General features: G+C 44.9%; 1 protein-coding gene across 20 annotated transcripts in view; it reads right to left on the bottom strand.

Moving 5' to 3' along the window:
• RBM4 (RNA binding motif protein 4) overlaps window positions 1-19,004 on the bottom strand; it is a 71,161-nt gene that overhangs the window by 35,884 nt on the left and 16,273 nt on the right. For 9 of the 20 annotated variants that reach the window (XR_013523508.1, XR_013523509.1, XR_013523506.1 and 6 more), the window contains exons 1-2: window positions 12,072-12,121; window positions 10,705-11,128 (exon numbers count right to left, since the gene is read on the bottom strand). The exons of 3 other annotated variants lie outside the window; for them this stretch is intronic. Coding sequence is in view for 11 of the 17 variants with exons in the window: in XM_078341483.1 (XP_078197609.1) it covers window positions 10,705-11,116 (412 nt within the window). In the remaining 6 variants the exon portion in view is untranslated. Of the gene's footprint in view, window positions 1-4,494; window positions 4,929-6,203; window positions 6,314-6,792; window positions 7,484-10,704; window positions 11,129-11,399; window positions 11,700-11,928; window positions 12,267-19,004 lie in introns of those variants that run through there. 8 more of the 20 variants (XR_013523505.1, XM_078341480.1, XM_078341478.1 and 5 more) reach the window with 8 other exon arrangements.

The following is a 19,004-nucleotide window of genomic DNA, read 5'->3' as shown; positions in this document are numbered from 1 at the left end:
TCCTGCTATAGTCTGAGCATTTATGTCCAAGAATTCATGTTAAAATCTGAATCCCCAAGGGGAAAAAGTATTAGGTACACCTTTGAGAGGTGATTAAGCCACAGAACACAGCCCTCCCTCATCAAGGGGATTCATGCCCTAACATAAAACTCCAGAGAAATCCCTCACCCTTCCTGCCTTCCAAACTCAAGACAAAATCCAGACACCAAATCTGCCATGTTTTTTTTTTTTTTTTTTTTTTGAGACGGAGTTGCGCTTGTTACCGAGGCTGGAGTGCAATGGCTCCATCTCGGGTCACCACAACCTCTGCCTCCTGCATTCAGGCAATTCTCCTGCCTCAGCCTCCTGAGTAGCTGGGACTACAGGCACATGCCACCATGCCCAGCTAATTTTTTTGTATTTTTAGTAGAGACAGGGTTACACCTTGTTGACCAAGATGGTCTCGATCTCTTGCCCTCGTGACCGACCCGCCTCAGCCTCCCACAGTGCTAGGATTACAGGCATGAGCCACCGCGCCCGGCCTCTGCCGTGTCCTTGATCTTGGCCTTCCTGGCCTCCAAAACTCTTAAGAAATAAAATTCTGTTTTGTATAAGCAGTCCAGCTTATGGTATTTTGTTAGAGCGGCTCCAACAGACTAAGAAAAGCCCCGTATTGGCCAGGTACAGTGGTTCACACCTGTAATCCCAGCACTGAGAAGCCAAGGCAGGTGGATCACTTGAGGCCTGGAGTTCGAGACCAGCCTGGCTAACATGCTGAAACCCAGTCTCTACTAAAAATACAAAATCTAGCTGGGGGTGGTGGCACGTGCCTGTAGTCTCAGCTACTCGGAAGGCTGAGGCAGAATTGCTTCAACCTGGGTAGCAGCGGTTGCAGTGAGCCGAGATCACCAATTGCTAACCAACGTGAGCGACAGAGTAACACTCCATCATCTCAAAAACAAAACAAAAACCTGTATTACAGTAGCCCACAACTTTTTTTTTCTAGTTAATATTTACCTTAATTTTTTCATTTCTCTGTACTTCATAACTCAGCTCTGAACTCTCCAAACAAGCTAAAAATGTCCTATTTTCAAATACAATTTCTTTTTCTAGTCTGAGACATCCCCTCTTACAAGTGTACCTTCTCATGCTTCAACCTGGACTACTGTTCTCCAAATCCACTGCAGAAATGGACTCCTAGGACTTCCCATCACCATCATTCTGGCAATTGCCTTTGCCTCAGAATGAGATCATGTATAAAAACACAAAAGAACTGAAAGCAAACTGACCTGGAAAATCTGAAATAGCACTTAATATCACACTACCACTGATCTCTAACTGTTCCATCCCTGAGTCTACTTTAGTACTAATGTAGCTCTAGGGGAAGGAGCCTGGTTTAATTTAGCATTCAACCAAGTCAACCCCAATTTTGGGGGTGCCTGGAAAACTTTTCAGACAGGGTCCCAATGTCACCCAGGCTGGAATGCAGTGATGCCATCTCTGCTCACTGCAATCTCTGCCCCCTGGCATCAAGCAATCTCCTGAATAGCTGTGATTACAGAAGCGAGTCACCATGAACAGCTCATTTAATTCTTTTCCCTTTTTTCTTTTTTGAGACAGACTTTCACTCTTGTTGCCCAGGCTTGAGTGCAATGGTGTGACCTCAGCTCACCGTAACCTCTGCCTCCCAGGTTCAAGCGATTCTCCTGCCTCAGCTTCCTAAAGTAGCTGGGTTTACAGGCAACAAGCCCGGCTAATTTTTACTAGAGACGGGGTTTCGCTACTTTGGTCTGGCTAGTCTCAAACACCTCATCTCAGGTGATCCACTCACCTCGGCCTCCCAAAGTGATGTGATTACAGGCATGAGCCACCATGCCTGGTCTTTTTTTTTTTTTTTTGAGACAAAGAGTTTTCCTCTTCTTGCCCAGGCTGGAGTGCAATGGTGGATCTCGGCTCACCGTAGCAATCTCCACCTCCTGGCTTCTAAAGTGAGTGAGACTCTGTCTCACAGAAACAAAAACAAAAGCAATAAACTGTTTAAAAAAAGAGAAAAGAAAATGGAAATGGATCTAGTATGAATATTAGCCAGGTCAGATTCTGAGTCATGATAAAACTATCTTAGGTCAGGATCTCAAAGCAAAAAGCAAGAAATTATAATAGAATCAAGAAATAAAAGATTTTTGAGACAGGGTCACTGTCACCAAGGCTGTGGTGTGCAGTGGCCTGATCTCTCAGCTCACTACAGCCTTGACTTCCTAGGTTCAAGTGATGCTCCCAGCTCAGCTTCCTGAGTAGCTGGGACCACAAATGTGCACCAGCACGCCCAGCTAACTTTTTAACTTTTTGTAGAGACAGGTTTTCATCATGTTGCCCAGGCTGGTCTTAAATTCCTGAGCTAAAGCAACTGGCTTGCCTCGGCCTCTCAAAACGCTGAGATTATGGGCGCTAAGTCACCACACCTGGCCAAGGAGTTAAAATTTTAGGCCAGGTGCAGTGGCTCACACCTATAATCCCAGCACTCTGGGAGGCCAAAGTGGGCGGACCATGAGCTCAGATCAAGACCATCCTAAGCCAACACGGTGAAACTCTACTAAAAATACACAAAAAATTAGCCGGACGTGGTGGCATGCGCCTGCAGTCCCAGCTACTCAGGAAGCTGAGACAGCAGAATAGCTTGAACTCAAGAGGAGGTTGTAGTGAGCCCAGATTATGCCACTGCACTCCAGCCTGAGTGACAGAGACTCTTTCTCAAAAAATATTTAGCGGCCAGGCACGGTGGCTCACGCCTGTAATCCCAGCACTTTGGGAGGCTGAGGCGGGTGGATCACGAGGTCAAGAGATGGAGATCACCCTGGTCAACATGGTGGAACCCCGTCTCTACTAAAAACAAAAAATTAGCTGGGCATGGTGGTGCGTGCCTGTAATCCCAGCTACTCAGGAGGCTGAGGCAGGAGAATTGCCTGAACCCAGGAGGCGGTGGTTGTGGTGAGCCGAGATCACGCCATGACACTCCAGCCTGGGTAACAAGAGCAAAACTCCGTCTCAAAAAAAAAAAAAAAATTTAGCTTGTTTTTTAATGCAAAAATATATCCATGTTTACTATAACACATCACTTCTGAAAATCCTTCACTGACCATCCCCATCTAAACAGAATTCTCTACTTGACATTTCTGCATTGTCTCCTCCCTCTGAATATGAACTCCAGAACCCTATGTATCCCCAACACTTAACACCTTCCGGAGTATCACTCAATAAAGTATCTGTTGAGTCAAAGGATACTGTTAGTCTCCAAAGTTTGAAATTTGCCAAGCCTACCCATCAGAACAAAGGGTAAACTGACGAGTAAAAAATGGGGGTCAGTCAGTAGTGGGTATGTCCTTTAGAGAAAAAGAAACCAAGTAGGTATGTACAACCCTCCAAGAGAAGTGGCAGAGAATCAACCCAGCCAGGAAAGGAAACAACAGAAAAACTTTTGCTGGGAGGATTAAATGAGAACACACGAAACACCCAGCACAGGTTTCACATACAAGAATATTCAATAGATTACATGTCATATAGAGCTGTTCAAATCTTGGCCATCTATGATGAGAAAGAATCCAATACGAAAAAGCAATTAGTTTAAAAAAAAAAAAAATTCTGAGACACCATCTAAGTAAAGACCAGCTTCCTTATCACCCCATCATCACAACCTAACTTTCCTGAAAGTGTAATGCCTGGCATACAGTAGGTGCTCAGTAGATGTTGAATGATTCTGAGAAACGCTCTAACTAGACACAGTCCTACATCTGCAGAAACTGGAGCAAGAAATTACAGACAATAAAAACATATAGAAGACAAATACCGTTTCAAGAGAAACGTGAAGCTAAGAGGTAGCAGCTCTTGCACTCAGCCCCATCATTCAACAAGATATCTAAAGCTCCTGTGTTGAGTCATTTTTCCATGCCTATCATTTAAAGGCTGTAAACCCAAATGAGGTGCTAGTGGGACCATTCAGGTATTCTTTGGATTTTGGCAGAGCTAAACAAATAGAAAGTGAAAGGCATCAACACATGTTACTGAACTACAGTTGGAAAAATACTCTTGGAGCCAAAGCTTCATCTTTTCACATGGCATAAAAAAGCAAAAGGGGACTTCCTCTTCCCCTAAACCCCTCCTTTTCTCTGGAAGTAAGTTAAGCTAGATATGCTGACTGGGTGACTGGAATGGTAGTATTAGGGGAAAGTGGTGACTGTTTCTCTAGAAGAGAAGATCTGTATCTCTTAACTACTAGAAAGTAGTTGATTTCATAACGAAGGTGAACCAGTGGGGAAAGTCTTCATTGGAATAAGGCTGCCTGCCTGGACTTCTGTATAACCTCTTTCCCTTGGCACCTACCACTCCTATATACAATAAACAAAATAACTACAGTGACATTGACCCAAAGCTGAATATCTCAAACTTTACACCCTCCCCTTCAAGGTACAAATCAACCCCAAAACAAGCCCAACCAAGAAGTCTCTCAAAGCACACATACCCTAAGTTGAAAAACCATTTATTTCACTGGAAAGAAAAAAGTGATCCAATGCTCTAGGTCTAGCCTTTGGACCAAAAAGAGACCCAGGGGCAGTGAGACTCTCACCAAGGTCATTCCCAAATCCAACAGCCGCAGGAGGCAGGGAGGAGACAGCACAGCCCCCACCACAGTTTCGGCACACAATGAGGCCTGCTGGGAGAACAGAACATGAATGGGAAGCTACAGAAGTATTGAAGGACAGAAGAACAGGAAAACAGGCAGGAGAGGAAAGGAAAGTAAAGGAAGAGAAGGTCTGAACTTAGCAAGGTAAATTAAGGTCCACGGTTCCTGAGGGACTGAACGCACAGAGCCGAGAACGTCCCGGAGATGGGGTACCACGAAGGGTGTATTCTCATGCACAACCGCAGCTCGGAATTTCAGCCCACACACATCCCACCTGAAAGAGAGCACAATACAGCGGCTTTACAGCAAAGCTCAAAAGGGCTTTCCCATTTAAAACTTCAACATCTTTACAAAGTCTGATAACTTGACATTCCTTTTAAAAGTTTACTTGTACCCTTCCCAGTATCACAGTAATCTCTAACAATGAAAAGAGCCTGAAGGTCAAAGATAACTGGGGAGGCTAAACAATCTCACACTAAGGTCTTAAATAGCAAATCTTGTTCCATGAAAGTAGGCAAAGACATTCCATTTCTCTTGATGTTAACATGTACCATTCCTCAGAGAAGGTAATTCAACGTCACAAACTGTCAGTGGAGGACAGTAAAAAGGGAAAGGTTCCAATTTAACCCTGAGGTTAAAAAAAAAAAAAAAATCAACAGTATTTCCTATCTAGGAGTTAGGCCAAGGTCCAAGTTAAAAATCATTCCAAGTCTAGATAAAAGTAGTATCAACTGTACAAGTTAAGACCTGAGGACATCCAATTACAACTAGGGAAGAAACTGACTTTGGAAAGAAGGTGCAGAAGGGCATGTATAAGCTACACATCAAGTCACTGAAGTTTCTTCTCCAGCCCAATCAGTCATGTCCTACACAACAACCCTGGGAAAGTCACATACCTCCTGCCCTAACTGCAAAGATGAGTTATGTATCACTCACACTGTTATTGTACTTAGGGATCAATGGTAATGTCTGGGACAAACTGGGAGCTACTCAAAACTAAGGGCATTGAGATTTACCCTTAAGTATAAAACAATAATCTCAAACACCTAGAGCCCAAAGCTGGCAAGTATCAGAAGAGAATATATTCAAGTAGAGCCAAATGAATGGATCATGGGGCTCAAAATGTATGATAGTAGAAAAAGCCAGGGGACTCAGGGTAGAGCTGGTGGCTCAAGAGTATTAAATGCCCATAACAGCTAGTGAGAAGACAAAGAAGGGAGTGATCTGCTTATGGCAAAGCTCCCAATCCTGGATTTTCAACATTACCAAAGGAGTAAAATTAACAGGTGTGCATGCATACTTAAACATACACCCTGAGAAAGTAGATGATGTCAAAACTAGAACTGTGGGAATAAAAAAAAAAAAGCCTAAGTAAGTGACAGGCTGGGTTGTTACAGGACAGATTGAAAGATATGGCAATGTAGTGGGCACTCTATTCAGGGAATAAATCTGAGCTGGGCAAAGAAGGTGGATGTTAGCATCTATGCCCAAATTTCCTTGTAGAACTTTATAAAAGACAAGTTTTGTAATTCTCTCTACCCCAACTTACCATCAAATAAGTTCTATAAAACTCCTAAGGGTTGAACCGTTCAGGAATGTCAGAAATACGCTTCAAGATTAAGATGATGCCATTTTGGTAGTCTTCTTAGTAACTGGGACCTGAGCAGTGATGACCAGTTAACTACAGTTATGGACTTTATCATTAGGGGTTGCATCAGAACTTCCACACAGCACAAAACAAAACAGGAAACTTGAAGACCTTAGAAATGTCACACACCTAGGAAACTTAACAAAGGCTCTGAGAAACAAAACACCTGAGCCTGAATGTGTGGGTCTCCAGGTAAGGTTCAATTATAGTATAGTATATAGGTGACCCATGATTCACCAGCACATCATTATTTTTCCAGGCACAAATAGAATCAAATTGACTCCCACTACCATAAGCCCTGAAAAATAGCCATGAGGGCCAAAGAACTTTATATACTTTAAACAGTTAGGACTTCTCTCTAGCCTGTGAGCCATCCTAGTAACCTTAACCTAACCCTGCAAAAGCAAGCAAGCAGGGCAGCCTAATTGGAGCCCTTTAGGCTGCAGGAGGGATGGCAAAACCAGAAGAGGGAACACCCCACAGCTCTCACCTCAAGCTTTAAAAGGCTGAGTACCGCGCTCGATCGGCATACTGCTCCCGCTCATACCGGGCCATGTCGTACAGAGAATTCCGCGCGGCTGCCGAAGCTTGGGACAACTCACTCTCATGCCCGTAACCGTAGCCCTCTCCAACAGTGGGGACTGGGGCTGTAGCGCGACGCAGGGGGCTCCGATCCCGCCCGTAATATGAAGTGGAAGCTGCATTAACTGCAGCAGCAGCTGCTGCTGCAGCAGCGGCTGTGGCAGCAGCTCCTGAGGTCGGCAACAGGTGTCTATCGTAGGGATCGAGAGAGGTGGAGGTGAGGTGACTGGCCATGGCTGTATTCTGGACTTGTGGCAGCTGGGACAGGGTTTGCTCTGCGTAATTATACACGGAGGCAGCTGCAGCTGCCACTGCCTCATAGGACCGGGCAGCACGGCAGCGCTTGTAGTAGGCATCGAGCGCTCCGTATGCGTTGTTGTAATACAATGAATCCCCATAGCTCATGGTGTAAGGCGTACGCACTGCTCCGTATTGCTCATTATATTGCTCGGTCAAGTCTGCCACGCGGCCTGAACGATCTATCGGACACTCTTTGGACCAGTGCCCCTCTTTCCCGCACCGATAGCAGCCGCTCTGGTCTCCCATCCCGGGCGCAGTCCTAAGCCGGCTGGTGGACAACTGCACGTGCATTCTTTTGCCTTGAAGAAACAGACGCAAGAAGGGTTGCTATCACTCTTAGTCATAGCCCCAGCCCCTACCCCAGACACCGGTTGTAGCAATGGCTTTACCAAGACAATTCTAATGCAGAATTCATCTTTGCCAAAAGACGAAAAGGAAAAAAAAAAACTCAACATAAAGATTCAGTACAATGACCTGATTTCAAGCAAGGATCAATTAGATGAAGAAATATTTCAGCTATAACACTAGTTTAAATGCTTAAGAAATAAACTGCTCCTACTTTGCTCAAAACAATCATCTTATCCTTTGCCAAGTAACTGCAGGTAAAAATCTTCAAACAGCAGCTCAATGTCAAAAGAAGTCAAAGTAAGAGTCCCCAAGTTTTTTCTGACATCGCCAATCCTTACTAGCAAGATAGATTTCATTAAGCAAGGGAATGTAAAGGCCAGTTTTCCACCCACCTCAAAAAAATCAAAAAGAATGGAATAAAAGACTCCAATAATTACCACTACTAAAGAATGATCTAAGCTGAATGTGTTAAGAAAATCTCAAGGTACATCTCTGGAAAAACCCTCATGAATTGGGGAGACTGTAGGACACAATAAGTTAACATACAGCCTTCTCCCTTAACTGGGCCCTTTAAATTGCTGGTTCTGATTATCACTTTAACAAGGATTCTTTACAATCTGACAGTTAATTTTAGTGAATCTACAAGGGTCAAAGGCAAACGGCAACAACAGAACAGGCTGTTCTCAAATGCCTGAAATTTTACAAATACTGTAAAAACCATAGAAGAAAAGGTGGCTGAGGAAAGTGGAGAATAACTAGTTATACTAGTCAGTGGCCCAAACTGCTCAGTTTAAGCAGGATTAAAGTATTTATCCTTAAACTATGTATCTGAGAGCCTAAGAACATACACCTAGTATTTTTCCTGAAAATTTAAATTTGCATTGTGGAAATGAAAAGTATTACTTCTGAAAATGCAATAAAAGCAGAAACTTTTTCTAGAAAAGTTAAAACTAAGTTTTAATAAGTCTTCACAGAAGCAATTTCTACCTAACATGATCTACCAGCTTACTTCTCAGTGAAATTCAGAAGAAATCCAAATCCTGCAAAATCTTCCCAATGCAACTGGTTATGATGCACCCTAAACATATACCTGTTTAAGGAGTAAATGGTCAAAGGCAAGGGAGAGTCAACAGATGGATTCTCTAACATTAGAGAAAGTGGTAAGCACAAGATCTTACCTGAAAAATTAAGGTTAGGTTCTGGGAGACCAGAAAACACAACAGGGAAAAGCAGGGTGGAAGGACCAAAATACCAAGGAGGTCTAGGTATAATCATTACAACTGGGAAGTTTAGGTTGCAGGTTATTAAAACAGAGTGGATATGCAATTAAGCACTTAAGTGCCTTAAGGGCTAACCCTGTCTCCGGCATTTGCCCAGGGGGCCACTGTGGCACCTACCAAAACCAGAGAAAACAAGTGCAACTAAGAAATCAGCTATGCACATTCCAGACATAAAGATCATTAATAAATGCCTTGATCTAAGGATTTGTTGGCTCTAATGCCAGGAAAGAAGTTAAATTCTAAAAAATATCTAAAAGATGTTTTAATTGGTCAAGCAATAGAGAAGATACCCAACACTGGGAAACTCAAACTAAAAAAGACCACCCTAATAAATACCACTCATCAATATACGTACATAACTCTACTAGTATTAAGAAATGAGAAATGCCAATATTAAAGAAAATAAGGTAAAAATAATTAGTCACAAGTTAGAGTAAGAGGACCTAGGGTTCAGACCCCCGGAGTTTTATATAAGGATAATCTGTTCTGAATCAAGACCACACTGTCCTCCCCTTAAACTTAAAGGCTACAAGCAGACACCAACTCTTCTGACTGGGTTAAAATGTGGGAAGAGTCCAAAAATTAGTATCACACCACAAACCCTCCACAAGAGCAGCCTTTGCTCCTAATTAAGTTGTTGACAAAATACTCAACTTGCCAATTAAAAAAAAGAAAGCAAACTAGACCTGAGAGACCTGTGTCACTTTTACTAACGCACAGCAATGCCCATGACACAGAGCACCCATTACTAGGAGAAATAATGATCAGACCTCCAGTTCTAAAAAAGCCCAATTTAAGGGAAATGGACACCAAAGACAGCAGTAATGACTATAAATGAGGGGAGTGCCCAGAAAAAGAATCAGCCACTATACTGTCAGAATACAGGTTTGAAACATAAGGAGTCACGGGACTACTCCATAATTTGGGTAAGGCTTTGTAAATTTTTGTTCAGTTCTGCTTAATTAAGTTGAAAAGGGAAAACACTGTTTTTAATAGGAGTTCAGATAGCAATTCACCATGGTTACCACACCTGAACTGCAACTGTTGCTTCAGACCTCAGATTCTGGAATATTTGTGTTATACTTACCAGCTGAGCATCCCGAATCTGAAAATAAATAATCCAAAATGCTCTAACAAGCATTTCCTTTGAGCAATATGCAGGCATTCAAACTGTATGGGATTTGAGATGCTTCCAAATGAAGTGACAATCCATATCATCACCCATGCTGCCCTCCAGGCACAAAAAATTTCATTTGGTCAAGACACCAAGATAAAACAAATCTAAGTGCTCTATTCATCAAAGGTATTGTAATGTCCAGTCCCCAAACCATTTTACTGCCCCTAAAATCCCAATGCCTCCTCCCCAGAAGTCCTAAAATCAGTCTTATAATTCTAGAGTGGCCTTATACTCAAAACACAACCCCTGGGTACAGGTATAATATAAAAGCAATAAAAGCTGTAACCTTTTAAAGAGTTAGTGTAAGGTCAGATAGCTTAACAAGAATTCTGCTCCTGTAAACGTGTTGCTTCACCTATTTTTGCAAGGTTCTTCACGTAAAATGCATAATTCTAATGTGGTGCTGAGGGCAATAAATTCAGAGTGAGATACTCTGAACTGTGCTCTACTACTACAAAAAAAAAAGAGAGAAAACGAGCCTTAGGGGCTCCAAATAAAAGCTGAGCGGTTTTTCTCCATGAGACATTTGCCTACGGTAAAGCCTGTACGTCCTATGCATTCTCCATCTTAGGAAGTCCATCACCCATGCTTAATTCTTCACCACCAGCCAGCCAACAGCTGTTACCTCTTCCAAACCCCTCCCCCTTTACTTATCCAACCATTTTCTGCACACAGCCTTATGTTCAGCCCTCTCTACCCAAAGAGGGTGGTTCACCTTGAAACTCTGTGTTATCAAGGCCCCTGATGGCCTCCACTGCATCCTCTGCCCGCTCCATGTGTACGAAGGCATAATCTTTCACGATATCACATTCGATTACCGGACCATACTCCTCAAACTTGGCTCGAAGCTCCTTATTAGTGCAGGTGGGACTGATGTTGCCCACATGCAACTTTGTTGAGGTTTTGCTCTTATTCTTGCTGGCTTCCACGTTGATGTTCACCCCATGAAGCTTGTAATGGTGCAGGTTGCGTATGGCATCCTCGGCTGCTGTCTTGTCTTCTATGTGCACAAAGCCGTAATTCTTAATGATGTCACATTCCAGCACCTTCCCATACTGCTCGAAAAGAGAGCGGATCTCCTGCTCTGTGGCCTCCCGGGGCAGGTTTCCGATGAACAGCTTCACCATCCTGACAAGAGCCTGGGAGAGAAAAACAAGATTGCTGACAAAAGACCTTAGACCCACATCAGTTTACAAAAAACAACAAAATGACTTTCACTTTAATGTTTCCAGTTTTCTCTCACACACGCCTGCACAGACACCTCCACACAACAACCAAAGGAAGTAGGTGTGAACTAAGGTCTGCTATAGTAGCCGCCATAAATCCTGGAAGAATGAGAAGACGTCTCCAATAGGGAGGTCCTTAGTAGACAAAGGGTTTGGTAAGAACTGATACTTCCAACAGACATACGCATGAAAGACAGCATACGAAGAGATGGCGGTACTGGGCTTTTCTATCCACTAGGAAGAAAACAAAAAAACAGAAGTCTACTTAGGCTTGCTGACTGACTGCCTGAAATTATCAACAGGCTTTTCCTCACGTAGTAACCAAAGCAGCCATCATTTCCGGAAAAATGAGCCTTGTAGCAGCTACATTTCAGTTTCCTTTAGTGAAGGCGCGACTCGGATCAGACAGCGAGGCGTGGAGGATAAAGCAAGTACTGGAGTGGAGAATGCCTCTCTCGGGTACCGTCCGAGTTCCCGCACAACACTGAAATACGTGGTCACAGGAAAGAGCTTCAGATTCATTGACCAGACGGTATCTCACAACCCGAAAAATTCTCGAAACGGTGTTGTAATTGCCAGGTATAAGGGAAAGGGGGTTATCCCAGTGCAAATCTTCAGACTTCCAAGTGCAGCCAAGCCGGGCGCGGGGCAGAGTGGGGAAAAACGCAAGGTATTCTCAGGGGGCGGTGGGGGAAGGGCTGCTCCCGGCTTACCGCGCCAATGCCGAGGACCGAGGTCGGCTCTCAGTGATGGGTGTGGAGGACGCAACCCCACTAGGACACCCCCGAAGCCCAAGGGAGTGAGGTTAAGATTTAACAGAGTACAAGAATGGTAGCGGAAGGTCTCGGAGTCTCACCCGCACAGAAATCAGCAGGGCCTCCTCCTCGCGGCGCGGACGCTTCTGACAAAACGCTAAAATGGCGGCGGCCGCAGCAGTGTCTCTGGGTAGAGGGGGGAGGCGAGTCTACAACCGGATTGGCCACTCAATAAAGGGAAGGGCAGGCGTTCCCGCAGATCCTCTTCCTGATTGGTTATCACGGACGCCAATCACCTGAGAGGCCGGGAAGAGGTTGAAACGTCAGTAACCCTTGAGCTTTTATGCGAAAGCCAATGGGCATCAACCTCGCGAAGCCGAACCCGCTGATTGGGTAAGAGGTCGGCGGGAGGGCGGTACTACAAACGTAGGCTTCGCCGGCGAGGTGCGGCCCGCCATTAGGCGGAGCGAGCTAGAGCACTGGGGTAGGAGTAGTCTTTAGCTTCGTGGCGCCAACTTTGTTAAGCGTCCACGTTTCGCCATCTCCACGTGCACAGCCTGACAGTATTTCGCGCTCCATTTTGCCGTCCACTTTAGGTTTCTCCCTCTAAACACCCAAGCACCGGCCCCCTCTCGGCCAGGACGCTGTGGAAATAAGTTTATGCAGACACACGCCAGGAAAAACAGCGAAGACACACCCCCCTCCACTGGAAACCAACCTTCGCCTTGAGCCAGTAGTCCACACTGTAGCCTTGAGAGTCCCGGAGCTCCCCCAAACTCAAACCTCTCACAGGTGGTGAAAGGACCTTTGTAATGACCCAGAAGTAGGCCCGGGAGGAGGCTGCACTGTCCAGGAGACGCTGAGGACAAGTTCCCTCTGGGAACCAGCCTCCCAGGGTCCGCGATGAAGAAACCTTTCTGCGACCATGGAGACAAAGTACACCCCGACCCCACCCAGAAAAAACTGGAGCAGCAAAGGTTTTTTTTTTTTGTTTTATTTTATTGGGTGCCATCAGCCAGGGCTGTTTTAATCCCATAGAACCAAGCTTAGAGGAAAGAGCCTAGTCACAACCAGCTGTAAACAAAATACAAAGTAACATTCTGCAGAGGGTCCAGCTGCCGCCTCTTCTCTCATCCTTAAACTGCTTCACATAATCCCAAATTCATTAAGCCAGCAACTTTAGTCAAGACCCTTTGCAAAGCAGCTTTTGAAAAGAAGTTAAAAGGTGGGGTGCAGGGGCTGGATGGAAGAACTTAAAACACGAACAAAACAGGCTATAAGCAGTGCAGCGTTTATGAGTGAAGATGACACAAGTACAACACACCACCATCCAAACAAAGCAGCTTGTCCTCCACCACCCACACCCTAAAAAGAGAAAGGTTTCATAATCAAAGGTGAGGTCAGAGTTCAGGGGGAAAAAAGTGGGTTTTAAAGCCCAACATGAGGGCCGGGAGCACTGGCTCCCACCTGGAATTGCCAGCATTTTGGGAGGTGGGGTGAGGTGGGGGAGGGCAGATCACCTGAGGTCAGGAGTTTGAGACCAGCCTGGCCAACATGGTGAATCCGCATCTCTACTAAAAATACAAAAATGAGCCAAATGCGGTGGGGCAGCCACCTATAATCCCAGCTACTCAGGAGGCTGAGGCAGGAGAAGAACCTGGGAAGCAGAGGTTGCAGTGACCAGAGATTGTGCCACACTGCATTCCAGCCCAGGCAACAAGAGCAAAACAAAAAAACATGATTCAGGAATCTGACTGTAGAAAACTGGTCAATAATTTATTCTACAGTAGAAAATGCTAAGGAACTAAAATACGACAAAACATAATATTTACAGGTGTGTTGGTCACTAATCCTGCTTCCATTTCATTTGTGGATTCTGATGCACCTCTGAGCCTGCATAAAGGCCACAGGACCACTGATGAAGAAAATCAATTTCATGTGAGCTGCCATGTGCCCTTCAGAGGTGGCCAGCATTAGAACGTAATGCATATGATATAAAATCCTCTCATCTCCTTCAGTTAGATCTCGTCCCAACACATCTAGTGATAAAACGTTCTTCCAAAATACCAAAGTATATCAACGATCGACTCATTGAAACTAATCTCTCCATATGGGAAGGAGAGAGACCAGAAACAAATCTCCTCAGGATCACAGTTCAAGCCCACTGTGCAGACATCAAAACTACTAGGGACCTCCCCATGCAGCCCAAAACCTAATTACTTGATTTGACTTCTGAAAGCCAACTAGGTCTAGTTAGCTATATAACATTTTACAAGCTCATCCAACTGAATGAATGACATTAAATAATCTCCCTGCCTTTTGTTGAAACATTTCTTGCAATGTCACCCAGGCTGGAGTACAGTGGCACTATCCATAGCTTACTGCAAGCTGGAACTCCTCAAAACCAGGTCTCGATTTTTTTTTTTTTTTTTGAAACAGAGTCTTGCTCTGTAGCCCAGGCTGGAGTGCAGTGGCACTATCTTAGCTCACTGCAACCTCCACTAACAGGGTTCAAGCAATTCCCCTGCCTCAGCCTCCCAAGTAGCTAAGACTACAGGCACTCGCCACCATGCCCGGCTAACCTTTTGTATTTTAGTGGAGATGGGGTCTCACCATGTTGGCCAGGATGGTCTCAATCCTCAATCTCCTGACCTCGAGGTCCACCCGCCTCAACTTCTCAGTGCTGGGATTACAGGCGTGAGCCACCACACCAGGCCTACTTATGTATTGTAGAGACGAAGTCTTTATTGCTCAGACTGGTCTCAGATGCCAGGGCTCAAAAGCAATACTTTGAGCTGGGCACGGGGGTTCACGCCTATAATTCCCAGTACTTTGGGAGGCCGAGATGGGTGGATGACCTGAGGTCAGCAGTTAGAGACCAGCCTGGCCAATATGGTGAAACCACATCTCTACTAAAAATATAAAAAAGATTAGCTGGGCGTGGTGTTGGGCGCCTATAATCCCAGCTGCTGGGGAGGCTGAGGCAGAAGAACCACTTGAACCCAGGAGGCAGAGGCTGCAGTGAGCAGAGATTGTGCTATTGCACTCTAGCCTGGACAACAAGAGCAAAACTCTGTCTCAAAAAAAAAAAAAGCAATCCTCTCACCTTGGCCTCCCAAAGCGCTGGGGTTATAGGCACTAGCCACTGTGCCTGGCCTCCCTGCTTTTTAAAATCTATGTCAATTCCAGCACTTTGGGAGACTGAGGCAGGTGGATCACTTGAGGTCAGGAGTTCAAGACCATCCTGACAACACGGCAAAACGCCATCTCTACTAAAAATGCAAAAAAAAATTAGCCGGGTGTGGTGGCATGTGCCTGTAATCCCAGCTACCAGGGAGGCTGAGGCAGGAGAACTGCTTGAACCCGGGGATCGGGGGGAGGTTGCAGTGAGCCACCACTGCACTCGAGCCTGGGTGACAGAGTGAGACTCCATCTCAAAAAAAAAAAAACCTATGGCAACAGTTACATTTAATATGCAAGGATGATGACAATCAACAGTATTTGGGGTGGTTTAATTTACAAAGGCAGCTGGATAATAGCCAATAAATTTCCTGCCTTTATTTTTTTAGAGACCATGTCACACTGTCAACCAGGCTAGAGTGCAGTGTCACAATCCCAGCTCACTGGAACCTTGATCTCCCAGGCTCAAGTGTTCCTCCTGCCTCTGCCTACCACGTAGTTGGGACTATAGGTGTGTGCCACCACACCTGATTTCTTTTTAAATTTTTGGGAGATGAGGTCTCACGATGTGTGCCCAGGCTGGTCTCAAACTACCGGGCCCAAAAACAATCCTCCCACCTCAGCCTCTCAGAGTGTTGAAATTACAGTTGTGAGCCACCATGCCCAGCCTTGGCTTTACATTTTTTTTTAAAGGCAATTGAAAGAAATTCAAACTCCTTTCCTTGCACTGTAAGACCCTACCCCAATCTGGTTCTTGGCTGGAATTTCCCAACATTTCTAACAATCACCACCCTTGACTCCCAACTATGCTCCCTTCAGACATAATGTCTTTATCCCAAGCTCGTTTAGACTGGAATATTCTTTGTTTTGATTCTTCACTGGCCACTGATCTAAAGACATCACCCATTCCAACCCTACCTTGGAACTCTATCCTATGACTCCATGTTGTCTTTCTGAATACTTACTAACACTTGAAATCCTATACTTATTCTAAAAGGCAGGACCCTTTCTCTTTTTTGTTTTTTTTTGAAATGGAGTCTCGCTGTTACCAGGCTGGAGTGCAGTGGCGCGATCTTGGCTCACTGCAACCTCCACCTCCCAGGTTCAAGCGATTCTCCTGCCTCAGCCTCCAGAGTAGCTGGGACCTACAGGCACGCACCACCACACCCAGCTAATTTTTGTATTTTTATTTAGTAGAGATGGGGTTTCACGATGGTCTGGCTCGCCTGACCTCGTGATCTGCCCACCTCAGCCTCCCAAAGTGCTGGGATTACAGGAGTGAGCCGCCAGGCCTGGCCAGCAGGGACATTCTTTTCTTATTCCCTATTATACCCCCAGTGTTAGAATTGTACTTGGTACATGGTAAGACACTGAAGTATGTGTTGACTAAGTTAATAGTAAATGAATGAATGTATGAGTTAACTTCTTGATAACCAAAAGGAAGGAAATGACTTCAGATTTTCAGTCAGTATCAGGTTAAAAACCTGGAAATTTTCAGTCAATATCAGGTTAAAAACCTGGACACTTAGCAGTTCTGAAAACACGCACCTTCACTCATCCCTAGTACACTTTCCAGTCTTCCTCAAACAGAAAAGCAAGTACCCAAAAGCCAGAGGTAACCCAAGCTAACAGCGTCTGATCATCACTTTAACAACTGGAACACAATGAAACTTACGGTAGAAGTTAGTAGTTCAAGTGTCTTCACACTGATGTTCACCTACCAGTATTTTACTGAGTACTAAAAGAACTTAATGCTTGCCCCTTGAAAAAAATTAAACATTTTGGCCAGGCATGGTGGCTCACACCTATAATCCCAGCACTTTGGGAGGCTGAGGCAGGTGGACACGAGGTCAACAGATCGAGACCATCCTGGTCAATAAGGTGAAACCCCGTCTCTACTAAAAATACAAAAATTAGCTAGGCATGGTGGTGCACGGCTGTAGTCCCAGCTACTCGGGAGGCTGAGGCAGAAGAATTGCTCGAACCCAGAAGGCGGAGGTTGCGGTGAGCCGAGATGGTGCCATTGCACTCCAGTCTGGGTAACAACAGCAAAACTCCATCTCAAAAAAAAAAAAAAAAAGAAAAAAATTAAAGATTTTTAACTAAACGTCAATTAAAGAGATCAGATCCAAATCCTCTGTATTACCACCTCAACTACAAAGAATTACATCAAGAATGATGTTTTTTAAATAATTTATTTATTTTTGTGACAGAGTTTCACACTTGTTTCCCAGGGCACAATCTCAGCTCACTGCAACCTCCACCTCCAGGGTTAAAGCGATTCTCCTGCCTCAGCCTCTCAAGTAGCTGAAATTACAGGCATGCACCACCCACGCCTGACTAATTTTGGATTTTTAGAAGAAGAGAGGTTTCACCATGTTGGCCAGGCTGGTCTCGAACCCCTGACCTCTAGTGATCCACCCACCTCAGTCTCCCAAAGTGCTAGCATTACAACAGGTGTAAGCCAAAGTACCTTCTTGGTCGGGCACGGTGGCTCATGCCTGTAATCCCAGCACTTTGGGAGGCAGAGGCAGGTGGATTGCTTGAGTCCAGGAATTTGAGACCAGCCTGTGCAATGTGGCAAAACGCTGTCTCTACTAAAAATACAAAAAAAAAAAATTACCTGGGTGTGGTGGCACACATCTGTAGTCCCAGCTGAGGCTGAGGTGGGCGAATCACCTGAGCATGGGAGGTAAAGGCAGCAGTGAGCCAAGATTGCTTGAGCAACCAGAGACTGTCTTGAAAAATTAAAAGAAGAAAATAAAAGCACCTTGTCTGGAACACGATAGATGCTCTTTTGTGGTGATTCTTAATTTGCTGACTAGACTACCAAGTTCCTCAGAGGTAAAGTGACTTGCCCAGTCATCTAGAAAGCTGACATTTTCTCAGAGCCAAGAATAATATGTAATCTAGCTGCCAATCTTGAATAAAAAGGGCAGTGTATACAGCACATAATTGAGAAATAAGAGATGAGATTCTTGGAAATGAAAGACAAATACAAATTTCGAGGTTAAACACCGAGGACAATGAAAACTACTCAGACATGAAAAAGCAACCTGTAGGAGGTTTGTTTTTTTTTTTTTGAGATGGAGTCTCCTCTGTCACCCAAGCTGGAGTGCAGTGGCATGATCTCGGCTCACTGCAACCTCTGCCTCCCAGGTTCAAGTGATTCTTATTCCTCAGCCTCGCAAGTAACTGGGACTACAGGCAGGTACCACCATGCCAGACTAATTTTTTTGTATTTTTAGTAGAGACAGAGTTTCACCATGTTAGCCAGGATGATCTCGATCTCTTAACCATGTTGATCCGTCCGCCTCAGACTCCCAAAATGCTAGGATTACAGGTGTGAGCCACCACGTCAGGCCTTTTTTTTTCTTTCTTTGAGATGAAGTCTCACTGCCCAGGCTGGAGCACAGTGGCATGATCTCGCTCACTGCAACCTCTGCTTCCCAGGTTGAAGCAAATCCTCCTGCCTCAGCTTACCAAGTAGCTGAAATTACAGGGATGTACCACCACGCCCAGCTAATTTTTTATATTTTTAGTAGACAAGGTTTCGCCATGTTGGCCAGGCTGGTCTTGAACTCCTGACCCCAGGTGATCCCTCCCTCTCGGCCTCCCAAAGTGCTGGGATTACAGACATGAGTCACCAGACCCAGTCCAATCTGTATGAGTTTTACATGCTCAAAGACGAATATATAACTTATACATCTAATAAATGACTCTGGCTCCTGGTCCAGAAATGAGTTACAGGTCTGATAAAGGCTCAAACTAAAAAGTATTCTCCAGGCATGTCCAATGGGAGCCAGGCAGAAGGCTTCCTAGGCCTACAACCCCACGGCCAGCTACAACCGCTT

This window comes from Callithrix jacchus, chromosome 10, assembly GCF_049354715.1.
Source record: "Callithrix jacchus isolate 240 chromosome 10, calJac240_pri, whole genome shotgun sequence".
Lineage (NCBI taxonomy): Eukaryota > Metazoa > Chordata > Mammalia > Primates > Cebidae > Callithrix > Callithrix jacchus.
Note: the sequence above shows the minus strand (reverse complement) of the source record. Positions and strands in the feature narration are given on the sequence as shown.